At 52.0% G+C, this 23,401-nt stretch overlaps 1 protein-coding gene and 1 pseudogene across 1 annotated transcript in view; both read right to left on the reverse strand.

The window, feature by feature from the left end:
• The window catches only part of LOC135892885 (deleted in malignant brain tumors 1 protein-like), a 70,376-nt pseudogene extending 62,437 nt beyond the window's left edge, over positions 1-7,939 (reverse strand).
• A 3,738-nt stretch (positions 7,940-11,677) lies between these two features.
• The window catches only part of LOC135892886 (uncharacterized), a gene marked incomplete at its 5' end in the record, with an annotated part of 126,392 nt that continues 114,668 nt past the window's right edge, over positions 11,678-23,401 (reverse strand). The window contains 7 exon segments of the mRNA XM_065420654.1: positions 11,678-11,886; positions 11,889-12,029; positions 12,340-12,663; positions 13,496-13,825; positions 14,448-14,777; positions 15,652-15,981; positions 16,796-17,125. Coding sequence (XP_065276726.1) covers positions 11,678-11,886; positions 11,889-12,029; positions 12,340-12,663; positions 13,496-13,825; positions 14,448-14,777; positions 15,652-15,981; positions 16,796-17,125 — 1,994 coding nt within the window.

The following is a 23,401-nucleotide window of genomic DNA, read 5'->3' on the forward strand; positions in this document are numbered from 1 at the left end:
TCTCACATACAACTTTGCTGTTGTCCAATGTTGAAGTGTCTTTTTTTAAAAACTTGAACGGTTTTTGGAGGTCTTCATTACAATTACACAGATGTTTCCTAGACATTTTTATAGCAAAAAATGACCACACACCAACTGTTGATTCTTCTAAGGACACAGGTATTCACAAGCTCTCCCTCCCCCCCCCCCCCCACACACAAAAGGAACAAAAGCATCACCTGGCAACATCATGTGACTGGTGGCAGCATTGCCTTCACAGCTGGGCAATGGAGAGCATCAGCTGCTTGCTGGCCTGCCTGGCTCTGAAGACAGCACCCCCGCCAGCAGCAGCAAAGAAGTAAGAGTAGCATGGTAGTATTGCCACCCTTACTTGTAACACAACCAGCCCTTGACAAAGGAGAACATGTGTGTGAATGAACTGTGTGTGCTCCTTGTAGGGATGTTTTGGATACATATCAGTCTGCCTCTGGCTGGCACCCTGCTCCTGACAGACCCTATTTTGCTGAACCAATTTCTTGCTATGGGCCAAGTTAATCTCCAGAGATCTCTATGGCCTGGTAAATCCGCTACTGAAACACCAGGGTAGAATTGATTTGCAAGTGTTCCTTCACAAGGCTTTCTCGGAACACTGGCCCAGCCCAGCATCTGAACACGGCTCTCTGCCTCTACGACAGGCAGCTTTTTTGGCTCAGGGAGACTCTGAGCTAAAACAAAACGTACAATTAAAACCCCCTTCCTATTTCACACTGTCTCAACACTCAGGCTCCAAAGCGAGGCAAACCTTGGAGCTGGGAAGAGACCATCACGCTGCTTTCAGCCTGCCGCTGCAACTCAGCTAACCAGAAAAAATCAGCGTTTACGTAGGAGAGCATTGCCACTAACCCCTGTCGGAGAGCGGGGACTGCTGCCCGGGGGGACAGCTCTGAAGGCAGCGCTTCCTTCACAAATCAGGACAAATGTCCAGTTTTAGTGAAAAAGTAGGAACGGCCAGAAGAGAGCTGAAAAAGGGGACTGTCCCTGCCAAAAAAGGACATATGGTCACCCTTCTACAGAGGGGGTGAGAGTGGAGCATTTCGAGGAGTAGAGAGCCAGTGACACCTTGTGGAAGTTTTTAGGAATTACAAGAAATCAGAAAATGGCAAAAACCCATCTTTCAGCTGTCAATATGCTACTGAGGCAAAGAGAAGGGGGAATAATGTGGTTGTTCCCCAACATCATCCCCTGTGAAATGTGCGAGAGGGCTCGTGTCTGGACACAGCTGCTGTCTCCGTGTCTAGCTGTGTAATATTACCGCAGGGTATTTATACAGCACAAGGAGCGGGTGGGGCAGGACTGAGGGGCCAGGACAGAGCGGGGCGGGAATTTGGGAAGGTTAGAGGGAAGCTCTCTGTATCTGTATCTGTAACCCAGCCCATTCCTTTCTAGTAAGCAAGGCACCATCATGCAGCTGCACTCAGTTCTGCACCTTATCTACACACTAGAAGCTGTAATGATCATTTACTGGGGGCCCGAGCTGGCTGCTGCACAGAGAGACGGGGCCTGGTGCCCCGAGCTCCGGGGGCATTGGGCACAGAGAGAGGAGACAGGTCCTGGTGCCCTGAGCTCAGGGGGCATCGGGCACAGACAGACAGATGGGGCCTGGCGTCCTGAGTTCAGGGGGAATCAGGCACAGACAGACAGATGGGGCCTGGCCCCCTGAGCTCAGTGGGCATTGGGCACAGACACACAGACAGGGCCTGGTGCCCTGAGATCAGGGTGTATTGGGCACAGACAGACAGATGGGGCCTGGCGCCCCGAGTTCAGGGGGCATTGGGCACAGACAGACAGACAGACAGGGCCTGGTGCCCTGAGATCAGGCTGTATTGGGCACAGACAGATGAGAACACCAGGCTTTACCAGGGCCTGGCGCATCAGGAACAGGCAGACACCCATAGTCAATCTCTCCCCATAGCTCATTTAAATGTTGGGATAGTCGTGTCGTGGGGAAGGAACCGACTGTCCCAGTGCACCAGACAATGGCTCTGCAGGGCGCACCACATGCTGTCTGCATGGCTGGGCACAGGCTGCTCAGGGATGGGCATCGGAGCTGCTGGGAGCTACACCAGGGAAAGCTGGGGCTGGGGCGGAGCAGGGGAGCCTTCCAAGTTAGCTGGGGGGACAATGGTGCCAGGGCCCCCACAGGGGGAGTGGAGACCCCCAGCCCCCAGACGAGCCCCATCAGCGTCCCCACAGTCCAGGCAGCTGGTAGCCCTGGGGCTGCTTTGTGCAGGATCCCACCGGCCCATCTCTCACTGCAGGCGGAGACCAGCCCAGCCTGGCTGGCATGCGGCTCTCACAGCACCACGTCTTCCCTCACCAGCCAGGTCATCTCGCTGTCGGGGTCCTCCGGGGGCTCTGGATTTGCCGCACCCTGGGACTGGGGCGGGGTCCCTGGAGCCCCCAGCTCCTCCAGGTGCACATGGCCTGCAAGCAAGAAGACAGGGTGAAGCACCCGGGCCAATGACCTTTGCCCCCAGCCCCACCTCACCCAGGTGCCAGGGCGCCTTGTGAATGGGACCCCACCGTAGGATTGCCAACTTTCGAATCGCACAAAGCTGAACACCCCTACCCCTCCCCTTCTCCAAGGTCCCGCCCCCACTCGCTCCATGCCCCCTCCCTCCATCGCTCACTCTCCCCCACCCTCATGCACTTTCACCTGACTGGAGCAGGGTGGTTGGGTGCGGGGGGGAGGAGGTGAGGGCTCCGGCTGGGGCTGTGGGCTCTATGGCAGGGGTGGGGAAGAGGAGTTTGGGGTGCAGGAGGGAGCTGGGACAGGGGGTTGGGATGTGTGTGTGGGGGGACAGGCTCCAGGAGGGAGTTTGGGTGTGGGAGGGGACTTCAGGTTGGAGCAAGGGGTGAGGGTCTGGGAGGGGTTTAGGGGTGCAAGGTCCCTGCGCCGCTTACTGTTTCTCCCAGGAAGCGGCCACCAGGTCCTTGCGGCCCCTAGGTGCATGGGCGGCCAGGGATGCTCTGCGCGCTGCCTTCGCATCTGCAGGCACCGCCCTCACAGCTCCCATTGGTTGCGGTTCCCAGCCAATGAGAGCTGTGGAGCCAGCACTCGGGGCGGAGGCAGCGTGTGGAACCTGCCATAGCCCCGGATCCCAACTGCGCCATTGACCGGAGCTGCCATGGTCGTTTTTCGAACGGGCGTTCTGGTCGAAAACCGGATGCCTGGCAACCCTACACCACTGCCAGGGCAGGGCTGTAGGGACGGGGCAACCGCAGGCCGGGACACTGGGCCTGTGCGTGGCAGCCAGAGCAGGGTCCCCAGCAGCTGTGAGAGCAGCAGATCCCCAGGCAGGGAGGTAGCCCAGGGCCTGGACAGGGCACTGGGCTGCCACTCAGGGGCACTGGGTTCCAGCTGGGGCTGGACTCCAGGGTCAGGAGGGCAACCCTCATCCCAGCCCCGCTTCCTTGCAGCGCTGTGCTCCGGGTTCAGGGCTCTTACCCAGGGGGTTCCCAGCGGCTCTGTCCCGCCGCATCCTCCAGCAGAGCAGGACCCCGCAGATCAGCACCACGACAGCACCCAGGCCAAGGAGCACAGACCAGAGCAGCCCAGAGCCTGGGGAGAGAGCCGGGCAGTGAGCTATGCCCCCCCCCCCACGGACCTGCCACAACCATGGGGCTGAACCCTGCCTCTGCCCCACAGCCCCTGAGACTGACTCTCTCCCCTCCCAGAGCCCCCTGCCAAGGCTGATTCCATCCCCTCCCCAATAACTCCCCATGGCCTGTCTCTGTCCCCACCCCATGGGCCCCCCCACGGCTGACTCCCTCTCCTTCCCCACAGTCCCTATTTGTCTGACTCTGTCCCCCACTCCACAGCCCCCATCCTGAGGACACCTCCCTGCCCCACCCCACAGCCCCACCCGGGATTGAGTTCCTTGCCCTTAGAACCTTGGCTGGTCAACCCCACCCCCTCTGCCACAGGCCCCGGGGAGGAGGGTGGAGTGTGGGGCAGTGCAGGGCCCTGCGCTGGAGGTGGCTAAGGGGTAGGGTTGCCAACTGCCTAATCACATAAACCCGAACACCCTTGCCCCACACCTGTCCCCTGCTCCTTCCCCAAGGCCATGCCCCTTCTCACTCCATCCCCCCGCGCCCCGTTGCTCGCTCTCCCAAGTCCTCACTGACTTTCACCAGACTGAGACAGGGGGTTGGTGTGGGAGGGGATGTGGGCTCTTGGAGGGAGTTTGGGTGCAGGAGGTGGCTCAGGCCAGGGGCCGGGGTGCAGGAGGGAGTGCAGAATCTGGGAGGTAGTTTGGGTGCAGGAGGGGATGCAGAATCTGGGAGGGAGTTTGGGTGCAGCAGGGGACTCAGGGCTGGGGGTTGGAGTGCAGGAGGGGGTGAGGTCTCTGGAAGGGAGTTTGGGTGCAGGAGGGGACTCAGGGCTGGGGCAGGGAGTTGGGGTGCTGGAGGCGGCTCAGGGCTGGGCTGCCCCCAGGGACCATTCCCAGCCCAAGGAGTCCGAGGGAGGGGGATGTGTTATAGAGAGGGTTGGGGAACTAACTCCCAGAGGCCTCTCCCCAGCTTCTCCCACAGGCCCTGTCCCTCAGACTCCTTCTCAGGCCCTGCCCCCAGACTCCTCCCCCAGGCCTCACAGGCTCTCTGCCCCCCAGATCTGTGCTCTGGGTCTGCCTGCAGGGGTAGCAGACTCCAGCACAGGACCCAGGGCTGGCAGGAGAGGGAGCCCTGTGGCGGAGGAGGCTGCTCAGAGACCCAGGAGTGGTGCCCCAGGCTGAGCAGGGCTGTGGGAACCTCTGGGACAGTCAGTAACCTCGGCCAGGGTGTCACTCCCACCCACCCCGTGTCTGCAGAAACATGGGCATGGCTACGGAGCTGGGCACTCACCAGCCTGCCCAGCACACACCACGCTGGCCTCAGAGCCACGGCCACACAGCCTGGGACCCAGCCGCCTCAGCTGGCACTCGCTGATGAGAGACTCCTGGCCCGAGCAGCTCACGCCGTCCAGCCAGACGTCGCCGGCCCCGTGGCCGAACTGAGCAACCCCCGGGGCTGACAGCGCCGTGCCGCAGCCCAGCTGCTTGCACACCACTCCCGCCTCCGGCAGGCCCCAGCCGGCGTCACACACGGCACCCCAGGTGTCGTTAATCAGCACCTCCACTCGCCCGGAGCAGGGGCTTGGGCCACTCATCAGCCGCAGCCTCAGCTGGCCCTGATCTGAAACACAAAGCACAGGGCATGAGAGGCTGTTCCCAGCCGCCAGGTGCCCGGATGCACAGCACCGCACGCAGATGGGGTGTGTGTGTCTGCACAGAGCAGAGAGGAGCCATTTCTATTTCATCCCACCTGTGTGCATGTGTGCGCGCACTCACACACTCACACACACATGCACTCCCCCATACATATGCTGTGATACATGCAGACACACACACACACAGAGTCCCATGCACAACCGCTATATGGCCCTGTGCGCACAAACACACATTGCCTCAAACGCACACAAACACACATACATACTGCCCCCCCATACACATGCTGCCTCACAAGCAGACACATACACAGAGTCCCATGCACAACCCCCATAAGTCGTTATGCACACACACACATTGCCTCAAATACACACACTGTCACATGCATACATACTGCCATTAGGGTTGCCAACTAATTGCAGAAACCCAAACACTCTTGCCCTGCCACCTTCTCCGAGGCCCCGCCCCCGCTCACTCCATCCTCCCTCCCTCCGTCGCTCACTCTCCCCCACCCTCACTTTCATCCGGTTGGGGCAGGTGGTTGGGGTGCAGGAGAGGATGCGGGGTGCAGGCTTTGGGAGGGAGTTTGGGTGCGGGAGGGGGCTTAGGGCTGGGGCAGGCGGTTTGAGTGCAGGAGGGGGATGGGAACTGCAGCCAATGGGAGCTGCAGAGTCAGCACTCAGGACAGGGCAGTGCGCAGAGACCGCCTGTGCACCCTTGCACCTAGGAACAAGAGGGACATGCTGGTCGCTTCTGGGAGCCATGTGGAGCCAGGGCAGGTAGGCTGCCTGCCTTAGCCCTGCTGCGCTGCTGGACTTTTAGCACCTAAAATCTCCCGGATTGGTTTCAGTAGCCTCTGGGAGATGGGGGCCGATTCTGGGAGACTCCCGGGCAGTCTGGGAGGGTTGGCAACCCTAACTGCCACACATGTATGCAAATATCCATAGACTGTCCCGTGTACACACACACACACACACACACACACACACACACACTGCCAGAAACACGTACAGAGACAATCACACACAAACCCCGAAACACACACGCACACACACACCAACACACCTAGGCTGACTCCCAGGGGTTAGCACCCTCTGCAGAGCCCCCACCCCACTTCCAGCAGCACAGGCTCCTTCCGCCCTGGGTGTTACCTGAGCACACAACACTGGCATCTTCTCCGGGGTTACAGCCATGCTCTCCCCAAGGCTTAGACTTGCATTTGGTGAGGGCAGCTTCTGCCCCTGTGCACTGAACCTCATCCAGCCACACACGGTCAGATCCTTGTCCAAAGTGAGCCCCACGTGGCGCTGATAACGCCGTCCCACAGCCCAGCTGCCTGCACACGACTTCAGCCTCGGACAAGTCCCAGCTGCCATCACACACGGTTCCCCACAGCTGGTTGTGAAGCACCTCGACTCTCCCAGAGCAACGACTTGGGCCGTTCACCAGTCGGAGCGGAGCCACTTCTGAGATGCCTGAGCCTGCAAGCAACCAAGGGAATAAACACTCAGGGAGGTTCCTGTGTATCTGATCTCTAGTGACACAGGGAACGTAGTGCCTTGAGACACAGGACTGGCTGGAGAGGCAGACTCTGGAAATTGAGAGAAAGGAAAATGCCGGCTGCTTTTTGTTTTGTACTGTGTTCAGGGAAACAGGACTTTGTAAATAAATCAGATCGCACCAAAGAAACACTTCACTTGTGTAATCAATTTCTCCTCTTAAAGAAACCCATCAAGGCCCCACTATGGCTAATGCAACAAATGGGCAACACTCCTCATTTAGGAAGAGCAGAGTGGGCCCATGGCAGTGGGAGGTGGCACCCTGAATTGCTTTACAGTTAGTGAGCACTCAACAGTGCTGGACATGGAAAGTGTAGGGAACACTGTTCCCATTGAGCCATGGCAAGAGGGGTCTGCAACACCCCCCAGCTCAAAGACCAGGGTGAACAGCACTTTGAACACCCGCTGCAATGTGTAGAAAGACACTCTGTGTTGCTCTGGGGGATCAGTCTATGGGAGCCTGCAGGGGTCTCGTGCTGCCACGAGAAAAACAATCCCTCGAGTTTCTAAGAATGATCAGTGATAATTTTCTAGCACAACAAGTATGGCCCCTGACTCGGGCTGGGCCTACAGGAGACTGACGGATAAAGGAGAATTTATCACAGAATTACAAATGGGAAGGTGCAGAGGTGCAAGTGATCCGGACCTGAGCATACTGGCTATGTGCAAACACAAAACTTAGTAAAGCATTTGATATGGTTGTGACGTTGTGCAGTCTATATGGTTTTATAAAAACATGATAATAAGTGAATATAATGTAACTGGAATTGTTTTATAAAAACATGATAATAAGTGAATATAATGTAACTGGAATATGCTTGATGCAAAAAGTCTCTTGTAAGGTATCATTACAAAGCTTATAATCTACTGACTGTGATCATCGTATTTGTATAAATGTACCACTCTTGTATCTAAAACTAGAAATATAAAATATAACTCTGAGGGCCTATTGTAATTATGCAAAGTGTGGGTCATTAATGGTGGTTTGGAATCTTGATGACTCCTATTAACTAGGACAATTGTCTACAGATGGTTGTGTTTTACCTGTGAGTCTTCCTGTATACCTGTGTGCTGGCAAGTGGGTAATGAAGTCTTGCAGTGACATGTGATCATGTCACCTGAACTGGAATCCATCTTTAACCTTGTGCTTTTCCAGTGTGGGGGGGTAGAAACCCAGAGGGACAAAGGGTTCCCGCCTTATGCAAAAGATATAAAGGGGTGGGACAGAACAGAGAGGAGGAGAGGAGCCATCATGAAGAATCCCCTAGCTATCACCTGAGCGGGAACAAGAGCTGTACCAGGGGAAAGAATTGGGCCCAGGCCTGGAAGGTGTCCAGTCTGAGAAAAAAACTTACTGAAGCATCTCTGAGGGTGAGATTATCTGTATTCAGTTTGATTAGACATAGATTTGTGCATTTTATTTTATTTTTCTTGGTGACTTACTTTGTTCTGTCTGTTACCACTTGGAAACACTTAAATCCCACTTTCTGTATTTAATAAAATCACTTTTTACTTATTAATTAACTCAGAGTATGTATTAATACCTGGGGGAGCAAACAACTGTACATATCTTTCTATCAGTGTTATAGAGGGTTAACAATTTATGAGTTTACCCTGTATAAGCTTTATAAAGGGTAAAACAGATTTATTTGGGTTTAGACCCCATTGGGAGTTGGGCATCTGAGTGCTAAAGACAAGCATACTTCTGTGAGCTGCTTTCAGGTAAACTTGCAGCTTTGGAGCAAGTAATTCAGACCCTGGGTCTGTGTTGGAGCAGACGGGAGTGTCTGGCTCAGCAAGACAGGGTGCTGGAGTCCTGAGCTGGCAGGGAAAACAGGAATAGAAGTAGTCTTGGTACATTAGGTGGCAGCTCCCAAGGGGGTTTCTGTGATCCAACCCGTCACAATGGTATCGCATTATATTCTTATCGATAAACTAGGCAAATACAACTTAGATCGGGCTACTATAAGGTGGGTGCATAACTGGCTGGATAACCATTCTCAGAGAGTAGTTATAAATGGTTCACAATCCTGCTGGAAAAGTATCACAAGTGGGGTTCCGCAGGGGTCTGTTTTGGGACCGGCTCTGTTCAATATCTTCATCAATGTCTTAGATATTGGCATAGAAAGTACGCTTATTAAGTTTGCAGACGATACCAAACTGGGAGTGATTGCAACTGCTTTGGAGGATAGGGTCATAATTCAAAATGATCTGAACAAATTGGAGAAATGGTCTGAGGTAAACAGGATGAAGTTTAATAAAGACAAATGCAAAGTGCTCCACTTAGGAAGGAAAAATCTGTTTCACACATAGAGAATGGGAAGAGACTGTGTAGGAAGGAGTACGGCAGAAAGGGATCTAGGGGTTATAGTGGACCACAAGCTAAATATGAGTCAACAGTGTGATGCTGTTGTAAAAAAAGCAAACGTGATTCTGGGATGCATTAACAGGTGTGTTGTGAGCAAGACGCGAGAAGTCATTCTTCCGCTATACTCTGCGCTGGTTAGGTCTCAACTGGAATATAGTGTCCAGTTCTGGGCACCGCATTTCAAGAAAGATGTGGAGAAATTGGAGCGGGTCCAGAGAAAAGCAACAAGAATGATTAAAGGTCTAGAGAACATGACCTATGAAGGAAGGCTGAAAGAATTGGATTTGTTTAGTTTGGAAAAGAGAAGACTGAGAGGGGACATGATAGCAGTTTTCAGGTATCTAAAAGGGTGTCATGATGAGGAGGGAAAAAACTTGTTCATCTTAGCCTCTAAGGATAGAACAAGAAGCAATGGGCTTAAACTGCAGCAAGGGAGGTTTAGGTTGGACATTAGGAAAAAGTTCCTAACTGTCAGGGTGGTTAAACATTGGAATAAACTGCCTAGGGAGGTTGTGGAATCTCCATCTCTGGAGATATTTAAGAGTAGTTTACATAAATGTCTATCAGGGATGGTCTAGACAGTATTTGGTCCTGCCACGAGGGCAGGGGACTGGACTCGATGACCTCTCGAGGTCCCTTCCAGCCCTAGAATCTATAAATCTATAAACGTACCTTTGTGATCATCTAGTCTGATCCTAGAGCAGAGCTTTTACAGAAACAGCCATTCTTGACTCAACAATTGTCAGCGATCGAGAATCCACCACAACCCGTGGTAAATTGTGCCGGTGGTTAATTACCCTCACCATTCTAAATGTATGCCTCATTTCCACTCTGAATTTGTCTAGCTTCAACTTCCAGCCATTGGATCCTGTTCTACCTTTCTCTGCTAGATTGAAAAGCCCTTTATTAAATATTTATTCCCCAGGTAGATTCTTGTAGACTGGTTTGTGATCAAGTCACCTCTTACCCTTCTCTTTGTTAATAGATTGAGCTCCTTGAGCCTATCACTGTAAGGCAGGTTTTCTTATCCTTTAATCATTCTTGTGTCTCTTCTATGACCCTCTCCAATTTATCAACATCCTTCCTGGATTGTGGGCACCAGAACTGAATACTGTATTCCTGCAATGGCCACAGCAGTGCCAAATATACAGGTAAAATATCCTTTCTACTCCTGCTAATGATTCCTCTCTTTATATATCCCAGGTTTGCATTAGCCCTTTTGACCACAGAGTCTCAGTGGGAGCTCATGCCCAACTGATTGTCCACCATGACCTGGAAATCTGTTTCTGAGTCAGTTTCCCAGGATATAATCCCCCATCATGTAAACATGATCTACATTCTTTGTTCCTAGATGTAGATATTTACATTTCAATGTATATTGTTTGCTTGCACCTAGTTTACCAAGCAATCCAAATCAGGCTGAATCAGTAACCTGTGCACTTCATTATTTACCACTCCCCCAATTTTTGTATCATCTTCAAATTTTAACACCTATGATTTTATATTTTCTTCTAAGTCATTTATAAAAATGTTAAATATCATAGGTCCAAGAACCACTCTCTGCCATGTGTGCCATGTTAATTTTATACTGTTCTAGTTTTTTTAATCAAAATGTTCTGTGGTACCTTACAGAAGTCTAAGTCTATTTCATCCACACTATTACCTTTATCAACCAAACGGGTAATCTCATAAAAAAAATATCAAGTTAGTTTGACAAGATCTATTTTCCATAAACCCATGTTCATTTCCTTTAATGACATTACCCTCCTTTAATTCTTTATTGTTCAACTCCCATATCAGCCACTTCTTTATCTTGCCTGGGATTGACGTTAGGCTGACAGGCCTGTAATTAGCCAAGTTATCCCTTTTACTCTTTTTAAAAATTGGCACAACATTAGCTTTCTTCCAGGCTGCTGGAGCTTTCCTAGTCCTCCAAGACTTATTGAAAATTAATAATAACTGTCCAGCATGCTCCATACTTGGCTGTTTTAAAACCCTTGGATTCAAATTATCTGGACCAGCTGATTTTAAACTATCTACCTTTCGTGGCTTCTGTTTAACATCCTCCTGATACATTAGTGGAATAGACAGAGTGTTATCATCACCATATGGCGAGACTATATGATCTCTTTTTCCCAAATACAGACAAAAATATTTATTGAACACTTCTGCTCTGTCCGCATTGTTATTGATATTTCTACCATTTCCATCTAAGCATGGACTGATATCATTGTCAGGATTCTTTTGGTTCTTAATATATTTTAAAAACGCCTTCTTGTTGTCATTTACTCTGCTGGCCATAGATTTCTTATTCCGTCACTTTGCTTCCCTTATCAATTTTCTACTAACTAGAACAATCAAATGGGGATGAAGGCCTCTCCACACAGCACACATACCCCTCTCTGCAGTAGAGGCCCATAGCACAGTGATGGGGCTCTGGGGTCAGCACTAACTCAGACAGGAAAGCATGCTCTATTGAGCTTCCCAACAGGCTCTCTGCAGCATCAACAGTGCAAGGGAAAGCGAGAGTTACCTGAGCACACAACACTGGAATCTTCTGCATAATTGAAGTTATGGTCTCCCCAAGACCTAGCCCTGCATTCGGAGACGGCAACTTCTGTCCCTGTGCAATTAACATCATCCACCCAGGGACAGTTAGATCCATGTCCAAACTGAGCCCCATGTGGCGCTGATAACGGTGTCCCACTGCCCAGCACACAACTCCAGCATCACGTAAGTCCCAGCTGCCATCACACCCAGTTCTCCACTGCTGGTTATGAAACACCTCGACTCTCCCAGCCCAGCGATTGTGGCCATTCACTAGCTGGAGCAAAGGCACTTCTGAGATGCCTGAGCCTTCAAACACCCAAGGCAATAAACACTCAGGGAGGTTCCTGTGCCTCTGATTGCTAGAGACGCTGGGGAACATAGTGCCTTCCACTGAAGGGTCTGAATGGGCTCCACACACAGCGACTGCCTGTCCCAGGCTGAATCACCACCACTGACATCCAGCTCTCATGGTGGGCCCTGAGCTGCTCCCTGCAGCACAGGCCCTTAGCACCACACTGGAGTGTTGGGGTCAGCACTGACTGTGAGGGCAGAGTGCTCCCTGCTGAGACCCCCTCCCCCTCCCTGCACCATGGTGATGGATGTGGGTTATCTGAACACATAACACCGGCATCTTTTCTGTGGTGAAAGTTATGGTTTCCCCAAGGCTTAGCCAGGCATTCACTGCAGGAAACTTCTGATCCTCTGCAGTGAACATCGTCCCGCCAGATGGGATCATACCCTCGCCCAGAACAAGCCCTGCCTAGGGCTGATAACGCCGTCCCACAGATCAGCTGCCTCCACATGACGGCAGCATCAGGTAACTGCCAGTTGCCATCACACACGGTTCCCCACGGCTGATTGTGAAGCACCTCGACTCTCCCAGCGCAGGGATTTGGGCCATTCACCAATCCGAGTGGAGCAAAGCCCAGACTGACTGAGCCTGCAAACACCCCAAGGGTAAAATGACTCAAAGAGATTCCTGTGCCTCTGATCACTAGTGACGCTGGGGAACTTAGCGCCTCCCAATGACAGGTCTGAACAGCCTCTAAACACAGCACCTGCCTATCAAGGACTCACTCCCTACCACTGACATGCAGCCACTTCTGGGGTGGAACAGGGCAGCTGAGAGACCAGGCACACAAACTCATGGGCTGTGTAGGAGAGGGAGTGAGGAAGAACCATGTCTCTAGTCACAGCTCTAGGAGATGTTAAAGGTTCAGGAGTAATTAGCTGAGATGGAAATTACCCTGAGTGATGGGGGGAGGAGCCCCACACTTCATAAAGGGATCCCAGGTTTCTACTGCCTCTGAGCGGCTGCAGGCTCCATTCGACCCCAAATCCCACAAATGGGATCTATGGTTACCCAGCACCCCATTGTGCTGTAGTGGGGCAGGGGGATCAGAGCGATCAGCGACGGGGAGGGTCTCTCACTGAGGCGCATGTACTGCTCCCTGCAGCGCAGGCCCTAAGTGCTGTGCTGGGGCACTGGGATAGCACAGACTGCGAGGGCAGAGCACCCCCTACTGAGCCCCCATCCCGCTCCCTGCAGCAAAGGCCTGTAGAACTGTGTGGGGGAAATGGGGTCAGCACCGATACCATGGGAAAAGCGACACTTACTGTGTCCCCCAACCGGCTCCCTGCAGTACAGGCCTTTAGCACCATGCTGGGGCACTGGGGTCAGCACTGATTCAGGCAGGCGAGCTGGGTCTGTGCTGAAAGCTTCCCAGCCCGATCCCTGCACCACCCACAGTGACGTGACGGAGGAGGGTTACCTGAGCACTCGACACCAGCATCTTCTCCATGGTGACAGTTATTGTCTCCCCAAGGCCTAGCCCTGCATTGGGAGAGGGCAGCTTCTGTCCCTGTGCAGTGAACATCATCCAGCCAGATATGGTCAGATCCTCGCCCAAACTGAGCTCTCCCAGGGGCTGATAACGCCGTCCCACAGCCCAGCTGCCTGCACACGACTCCAGCATCAGTTATGTCCCAGCTGTCATCACACACGGTTCCCCACTGCTGGTTGTGAAACACCTCGACTCTCCCAGCGCAGAGACTAGAACCATTAGCCAGTCGGATTGGAGCCTGCTCTGGAATGGCTGAGTCTGCAACTGGGCCAAGGGAATAAACACTCAGGGAAATTCCTTTGCATCTGATCACTAGTGACATTGGGGTACATAGCACCTCGGATCTGGTCAGTCTCTACACATACCAATTGCCTGACACGGGCTCATTCTGCCCTACTAATATACAGCCACCTCTGGGGTGCGAACGGGCAGCTGAGAGACAGGCCATGAAAACACATGGGCTGTGTAGGCGAGGAAGTGAGGAAGAACCCTGTCTCAGTCACAGCAGTGGGGGATGTTAGAGGTTCAGGGGTAATTAGCTGAGATTGAAATCACTATGATGGGGGTAGGAGCCCCACACTTCATAAAGGGACCCATGGTTTCTACTTCTCCTGAGCGGCTGCAGGCTCCATTCGACCCCAAATCCCACAAATGGGATCTACGGTTACCCTGTGCCCCATTGTGCTGTAGTGGGGCAGGGGAATCAGAGCGATCAGCGATGGGGAGGGTCTCTCATTCAGGCGCACGTACTACCTCCTGCAGCAGAGGCCCTACGTGCTGTGCTGGGGCATTGGGTTCAGCACTGACTGTGAGGGCAGGGCGTCCCCTAGTGGGTCCCCATCCCGCTCCCCAGAACACCCACAGTGATGGAGAGGCTTACCTGAGCACACAACACCGGCATCTTCTCCGTGGTTACAGTTATGGATTCCCCAAGGCCGAGCCCTGCAATTGGAGAGGGCAGTTTCTGTCCCTGTGCAGTGAACGGTATCCAGCCAGATGGGATCAGAGCCTCGTCCAAATCGAGCCCCCCCAGGGGCTGATAACGCCGTCCCACAGCCCAGCTGCCTGCACACAACTCTGGCCTCAGTTAAATCCCAGTTGTCATCACACACGGTTCCCCACAGCTGGTTGTGAAGCACCTCGACTCTCCCAGCGCAGCGACTCGGGCCGTTCACCAGTCGAAGCTGAGGCTGCTCTGAAATGCCTGAGTCTGCAAATGCCCCAAGGGAATAAACATTCACTCCATCTGATCACTGGTGACCCTGGGGAAAATAGCAGCTCCCACTAATGGCTGTGAACAGCCTCTGCAACTGTCTGTCAGGGGTTCACTCCCCACCACTGACATGCAGCCACCTCTGGAGTGGGACAGGGCAGCTGAGAGACCAGGCACACAAACTCATGGGCTGTGCAGGAGAGGGAGTGAGGAAGAACCTTGTCTCCAGTCACAGCTTTGGGGGATATTACAGGTTCAAGCTGACAATTAGCTGACATGGAAATCACCCAGAGTGTGGGGGGGAGGAGCCCCACACTTCATAAAGGGATCCCAGGTTTCTACTGCCCCTGAGCAGCTGCAGGCTCTTTTCAATCCCAAATCCCACACATGGGATCTACGGTTATAGAGCACCCCATTGTGCTGTAGTGAGGCAGGGGGATCAGAGCGATCAGCGATGGGGAGGGTCTCTCATTGAGGCGCACGTACTGCTCCCTGCAGCACAGGCCGTAACTGCTGTGCTGGGGCACTGGGGCCAGCACTGCCTTCAATGGGAGGACTTTACTCTTGAAACCACCACCCTGCCTCCTACACCACAACAGCCATCACCACCCTGGGACACTGGGGTCAGCACTAACTCCAGGGGGAAAGGCCCCTTGTGTGGTCCCCAAACTGCTCCCTACAGCACAGTCCCTTCACCCACATGGGGGTCAGCGCTGACTGCGAGGGCAGAGCAGTCTCTCAGGAGCCCGCACGCTGTCCCTACTGCACAGGCCTCTGGCACAGCACTGTTACATTGGGCTCTGAACTGACTGCCCCCTACTGACCTCCTACCCCACTCCCTGCAGCATCCACCGGGATGGAGGAGGGTTACCTGAGCACACAACACCGGCATCTTCTCCGTGGTGACAGTTATACTCTCCCCAAGGCCGAGCCCTGCATTCGGAGAGGGCAGCTTCTGTCCCTGTGCAGTGAACGTCATCCAGCCAGATGGGGTCAGATCCTCGCCCAAAGTGAGCCGCGCCTGGGGCTGATAACGCCGTCCCACAGCCCAGCTGCCTGCACACAACTCCGGCATCCTGTAGGTCCCAGTCATCATCACACACGGTTCCCCACTTCTGGTTGTGAAGCACCTCGACCCTCCCAGCGCAGCGACTCGGGCCGTTCACCAGTCGGAGCGAAGTCTGCTCTGAAATGCCTGAGTCTGCAAATGCCCCAAGGGAATAAACACTCAGGTAGGTTCCTGTGCATGTGATTGCTACTAACGCTGGGGAACTTAGCACCTCCCACTGACAGATCTGAACAGCCTCTAAACAGAGCACCTGCCTGTCAAGGACTTACTCCCCACCTCTGATATGCAGCCACCTCTGGGGTGGAACAAGGCAGCTGAGAGACAGGACCCAGAAATTCATGGGCTAAGTAGGAGAGGAATTGAGGAAGAACCCTGTCTCAAGTCACAGCTGTGGGGGATGTTACAGGTTCAGGCAAATTAGCTGAGATGTAAATCACCCGGAGTGACTGGGATAGGAACCACAACTTCAAAAAGGGATCCCCGAGTTGCTGCAGGATCCATTCAACGCCAAATCCCACAAATGGGATCTATTGTTCCTCAGCGCCCCATTGTGCTGTAGCGGGGCAGGGGGATCAGAGCGATCAGCGACGGGGAGGGTCTCTCACTGAGGCGCACGTACTGCTCCCTGCAGCGCAGGCCCTAAGTGCGGCGCTGGGGCACTGGCTCAGCACTGACTGCGAGGGCAGAGCGCCCCCCACTGAGCCCCCATCCCGCTCCCTGCAACACAGGCCTGTAGAACTGGGTGGGGGAAATGGGGTCAGTGCTGACACCGTGGGAAAAGCGACACTTACTGTGACCCCGAACCGGCTCCCTGCAGTACAGGCCCTTAGCACCATGCTGGGCCACTGGGGTCAGCGCTGACTCAGACAGGAGAGCTGGGTCTGTGCTGAAAGCTTCCCAGCCCGATCCCTACAGCACCCACAGTGAAGTGATGGAGGAGGGTTACCTGAGCACACAACACCGGCATCTTCTTCATGGGTACAATTACTGTCTCCCCAAGGCTTAGCCCTGCACTGGGAGAGGGCAGCTTCTGTCCCTGTGCAGTTGACAGTATCCAGCCAGATATGGTCAGATCCTGGCCCAAAGTGAGCTCCGGCAGGGGCTGATAACGCCGTCCCACAGCCCAGCTGCCTGCACACGACTGTGGCATCCTGTAGGTCCCAGCTGTCATTGCACACAGTTCCCCACTTCTTGTTATGAAACACCTCGACTCTCCCAGCGCAGCGACTCGAACCATTCACCAGCCGCAGCTGAGTCACTTCGGAGATGCCGGAGTCTGCAAACACCCAAGGGAATAAACACTCAGGGAGGTTCCTGGGCCTCTGATCTCTTCTGTTGCTGGGGAATGTAGCGCCTCCCGCCAACGGGTCTGACCGGTCTCTGCACACATCCACTGCCTGTCAAGGGCTCCCCACCACTGACCAGGCTAATCACTTGGGCAATGTTGAAGTTTGTCCACTCCCCTCCCAGCCAGCTCTCACCTAGTTATGCAGACTGGACTTCAGTCTGACCTACTGCTCCCACTAGAGCACTTAAAAAGATCATCCCCTGCACAGCTGGCAGGAACCTCCTGGGGAGCAGATTTACACCCTCACTCATGGTGCTGGTATTCGCTCCAGTGCGATACTGTGCAGTACCGTGGGGCAGATGCTGGCATAAGCATCTTGGTGATTGTGAGCTCAGCACAGTCACCCGTGTCATTAATGGTTGCCTTAGCCTGACATCAGAATCGAATTTACATGTGCTGGCTCCATAGCTCCCTGAAAACGTCACCTAGAGTCCAGGAACAAACCATCCCGATATGTAGAAAGAATAGTAAATATGGCAGGTGACCAGCTTAGCTTAACAGTGAAATCCTTGCTGATCTTAAACACAAACAAGAAGCTTACAAGAAGTGGAAGATTGAACAAATAACCAGGGAGGAGTACAAAAATATTGCTCTGGCATGCAGGGGTGTAATCAGGAAGGCCAAATCACACTTGAAGTTGCAGCTAGCAAGGGATGTTAAGAGTAACAAGAAGGGTTTCTACAGGTATGTTAGCAACAAGAAGAAAGTCAAGGAAAGTGTGGGCCCCTTACTGAATGAGGGAGGCTACCTAGTGGCAGAGGATGTGGAAAAAGCTAATGTACTCAGTGCTTTTTTTGCCTCTGTCTTCACGAACAAGGTCAGTTCCCAGACTACTGCACTGGGCAGCACAGTATGGGGAGGAGGTGACCAGCCCTCTGTGGAGAAAGAAGTGGTTCAGGACTATTTAGAAAAGCTGGACAAGCACAAGTCCATGGGGCTGGATGCGCTGCATCCGAGGGTGCTAAAGGAGTTGGCGGATGTGATTGCAGAGCCATTGGCCATTATCTCTGAAAACTCATGGGGATCCGGAGAGGTCCCGGATGACTGGATAAAGGCTAACGTAGTGCCCATCTTTAAAAAAGGGAAGAAGGAGGATCTGGGGAACTAGAGGCCAGTCAGCCTCACCTCAGTCCCTGGAAAAATCATGGAGCAGGTCCTCAAAGAATCAATTTTGAAGCACTTAGAGGAAAGGAAAGTGATCAAGAACAGTCAGCATGGATTCACCAAGGGCAAGTCATGCCTGACTAACCTAATTGCCTTCTATGAGGAGATAACTGGGTCTGTGGATGAGGGGAAAGCAGTGGATGTCTTATTCCTTGACTTTAGCAAAGCTTTTGATATGGTCCCCCACAGTATTCTTGCCAGCAAGTTAAATAAGTATGGGCAGGATGAATGGACTATAAGGCCAATAGAAAGCTGGAAAGATCATTGGGGTTAACGGTTATTGATCAATGGCTCCATGTCTAGTTGGCAGCCGGTATCAAGCAGAGTGCCCTAAGGGTCGGTCTTGGGGCCGGTTTTGTGCAATATCTTCATTAATAATCTGGAGGATGGTGTGGATTGCATCTTCAGCAAGTTTGCAGATTACATTAAACTGGGAGGAGTGGTAGATATGCTGGAGGGATAGGATACAGGGGGACCTAGACAAATTAGAGGATTGGGCCAAAAGAAATCTGATGAGGTTCAACAAGGACAAGTGCAGAGTCCTGCACTTAGGATGGAAGAATCCCATGCACCGCTACAAACTAGGGACCGAGTGGCTAGGCAGCAGTTCTGCAGAAAAGGACCTTGGGGTTACAGTGGATGAGAAGCTGGATATGAGTCAACAGTGTGCCCTTGTTGCCAAGAAGGCTAACAGCATTTTGGGCTGTATAAGTAGGGGCATTGCCAGCAGATCAAGGGACATGATCATTCCCCTCTATTCGGCATTGATGAGGCCTCATCTGGAGTACTGTGTCAGTTTTGGGCCCCACACTACAAGAAGGATGTGGAAAAATTGGAAAGAGTCCAGCGGAGAGCAACAAAAATGATTAGGGGCCTGGAGCACATGACTTATGAGGATAGGCTGAGGGAACTGGGCATATTTAGTCTGCAGAAGAGAAGAATGAGGGAGGATTTGATAGCTGCTTTCAACTACCTGAAAGGGGATTCCAAAGAGGATGGAGCTAGGCTGTTCTCAGAGGTAGCACATGACAGAACAAGGAGTAATGGTCTCAAGTTGCAGTGGGGGAGGTTTAGGTTGGATATTAGGAAAAACTATTTCACTAGGAGGGTGGTGAAGCACTGGATTGGGTTACCTAGGGAGGTGGTGGAATCTCCTTTCTTAGAGGTTTTTAAGGTCAGGCTTGACAAAGCCCTGCCTGGAATGATTTAATTGGTGATTGATCTTGCTTTGAGCAGGGGGTTGGACAAAATGACCTCCGGAGGTCCCTTCCAACCCTGATATTCTATGATTCTATGATCCCCCTTAGAACTGCCTGGAGCGCAGGGACGCCTGGCAGGAACCTGCTGTGCACCAGGCTGACAATGGTTCCGACCAGGGCAGAGGCAATGCACACTTCCTACAAGCAGGTCGGCCCCCTCCTGAAGCAAACACCTGCCCCTGCGGTTCCTCTTGACTTGCCACGACTGACTTGGCAACATTGTTTTGTGGCAGCCATTGCTGCACTTGTGTCTAGTGCTGCCAGCCCAGTACCAGTCTCAGATGAATGATGGCAAAGCTGGGCTGACAGCTGTGTCCTCAGAGAGGGGCAGCAACTCTGGGATAGAGAGACTGGTGTGCTGATGGATTTTCAGAAGCCCTAACTTGTATCTCCCTATTTGCAACCTGGGACGCAGATCCTGGACTAGGCTTAACGGGCCGCTGACTGGACTGGCCAGAGGGACGGCTGCGATGCAGAAATTTGGCTTAGCTCGATCTTCTCAAGCAGCCGTTACATTTTCAAATTGCTATTGGAATTGAAATGAGAAGTAATAATACAACAACTAGAAGTGCCTGGGTTCTAGCCCAGGGTGTTCCATGGGCTCACAAAGTGACCTGGGGCAATGCTCTGTGTTTGGGTCCTTCTTCTATTAAGCATGGATAATACCTACCCACCATTTCATATGGGTGTTGTTTTAAAATTAAGGTTTGCACAGAGCAGGGGAAAGGTAAATTGTTCTGGTAAATGATAGGTAACTTTTTTTAATAGTGGCTGAAGGTGTAAAAAGAATGGTAAGGAATGACCAGGGAATAAAGTGGGAGGATGAGAGAGGGCAAAGGTTAATGAAACAAGAGGTAGGGCAGCAATACAGACGGTCACACACGTGGTGGAGGGGAGCCCCATTAGAAGACTGGACCTTGAGGATGCACAGTCAGATGGCTGAACAAGCTAGAGCAGGGATCGGCAACCACTGGCACGCGGTCTGTCAGGGAAATCCGCTGGCAGGCCAGGATGATTTGTTTACCTGCAGCATCCACAGGTTCGGCCGATCGCAGTTCCCACTGACCGCGGTGCGCCATTCCAGGCCAATGGGGGCTGCAGGAAGCGGCACAGGCTGAGGGATGTGCTGGCCGCCGCTTCCCACAGCCCCATTGGCCTGGAGCAGCGAACCATGGCCAGTGGGAGCTGCGATCGGTCGAACCTGCGGACACTGCAGGTAAACAAACCGGCCCGGCCTGGCCCGGCCCGGCCCGCCAGAGGCTTTCCCTGATGGGCCGTGTGCCAAAGGTTGCCCATCCCTGAACTAGAAGTGAGCAAGGTTGAAATGAGCTCTCCCCTAACACCTAGTGATGAGCTGGGAAGGGGAAAAGGCTTCAGGACCAGACAGTATTTACATGAACACACCCATTCTACCTAGGTATCCAGCAGGTATCCAGCAGACAGAGCTGTGTTGGCTGGTGTTGGGTTACAAATCACTGGAGTACTGAATACAGGGGCAATGAAATGTTGTTATCCTGATTGTCTGAGTAAAGGGCAGCAGAACAGTGCGTAGCCTGCCCTGACTGAGGGGTCACCCACAACTGAACTGAACTCATTAACCAGGGGGCTCAGACACCAGACCCCTATCAAGAGTGAGAGGGGGTGGAGATGGGTGTTCCTGCTGAGGGGTGTGGGCGCTGTGTAAGGGGTCTAGGCATGGTTCAATCTGCCCCTCCCCCCAAAGATAGAGTTAATTAAGGCTCCATTAGGAGTCTTTTTGGTTTCAGTGATCACTAGAGCTGAAATGACCTGCTGTGAGACAGTGTTTTTGCCCAGCTGCTTCAGCACTGAGGTTTCCCCACTAAGAGGTGATGGTCACTGAGAGCTGGGTGGAGCCTCAAGAGAGCGACCTGCAGAGGTCACAGTAGAGCGGCCGGGGGCAGCAGAAGGTGAGGGTGAGCAGAGTGGTGAAATGCTAAGGGAAATTAGAGAGGCTATCAAAATTAAGAACCCAATAATAGTGGGTGATTTCAATTATCCCCATATTGACTGGGAACATTTCACTTCAGGACGAAATGCAGAGATAAAATTTCTTGATACTTTAAATGACTGCTTCATGGAGCAGCTGGTACGGGAACCCACAAGGGGAGAGGCAACTCTAGATTTAGTCCTGAGTGGAGCGCAGGAGCTGGTCCAAGAGGTAGCTATAACAGGACCGCTTGGAAATAGTGACCATAATACAATAGCATTCAACATCCCTGTGGGGGGAAGAACATCTCAACAGCCCAACACTGTGGCATTTAATTTTAAAAGGGGGAACTATGCAAAAATGAGGGGGTTAGTTAAACAGAAGTTAAAAAGTACAGTGACTAAAGTGAAATCCCTGCAAGCTGCGTGGGCGCTTTTTAAAGACACCATAATAGAGGTCCAACTTCAATGTATACCCCAAATTAAGAAACACAGTAAAAGAACTAAAAAAGAGCCACCGTGGCTTAACAACCATGTAAAAGAAGCAGTGTGAGATAAAAAGACTTCCTTTAAAAAGTGGAAGTCAAATCCTAGTGAGGCAAATAGAAAGGAGCGTAAACACTGCCAAATTAAGTGCAAGAATGTAATAAGAAAAGCGAAAGAGCAGTTTGAAGAACGGCTAGCCAAAAACTCCAAAGGTAATAACAAAATGTTTTTTAAGTATATCAGAAGCAGGAAGCCTGCTAAATAACCAGTGGGGCCCCTCGATGATCGAGATACAAAAGGAGTGCTTAAAGACGATAAAGTCATTGCGGAGAAACTAAATGGATTCTTTGCTTCAGTCTTCACAGCTGAGGATGTTAGGGAGATTCCCAATCCTGAGCCGGCTTTTGTAGGTGACAAATCTGAGGAACTGTCACAGATTGAAGTGTCACTAGAGGAGGTTTTGGAATTAATTGATAAGCTTAACATTAACAAGTCACCGGGACCAGATGGCATTCACCCAAGAGTTCTGAAAGAACTCAAATGTGAAGTTGCGGAACTATTAACTAAGGTTTGTAACCTGTCCTTTAAATTGGCTTCTGTACCCAATGACTGGAAGTTAGCTAATGTAACGCCAATATTTAAAAAGGGCTCTAGAGATGATCCCGGCAATTACAGACCTAACGTCGGTACCGGGCAAATTAGTCGAAACAATAGTTAAGAATAAAATTGTCAGACACATAGAAAAACATAAACTGTTGAGCAATAGTCAACATGGTTTCTGTAACGGGAAATCATGTCTTACTAATCTATTAGAGTTCTTTGAAGGGGTCAACAAACATGTGGACAAGGGGGATCCAGTGGACATAGTGTACTTAGATTTCCAGAAAGCCTTTGACAAGGTCCCTCACCAAAAGCTCTTAAGTAAAGTAAGTTGTCATGGGATAAAAGGGAAGGTCCTTTCATGGATTGAGAACTGTTTAAAAGACCGGGAACAAAGGGTAGGAATTAATGGTAAATTCTCAGAATGGAGAGGGGTAACTAGTGGTGTTCCCCAAGGGTCAGTCCTTGGACCAATCCTATTCAACTTATTTATAAATGATCTGGAGAAAGGGGTAAACAGTGAGGTGGCAAAGTTTTCAGATGATACTAAACTGCTCAAGATAGTTAAGACCAAAGCAGATTGTGATGAACTTCAAAAAGATCTCACAAAACTAAGTGATTGGGCAACAAAATGGCAAATGAAATTTAATGTGGATAAATGTAAAGTAATGCACATTGGAAAAAATAACCCCAACTATACATACAATACGATGGGGGCTAATTTAGCTACAACAAGTCAGGAAAAAGA

Source organism: Emys orbicularis, chromosome 21 (assembly GCF_028017835.1).
Source record: "Emys orbicularis isolate rEmyOrb1 chromosome 21, rEmyOrb1.hap1, whole genome shotgun sequence".
Classification (NCBI taxonomy): domain Eukaryota; kingdom Metazoa; phylum Chordata; order Testudines; family Emydidae; genus Emys; species Emys orbicularis.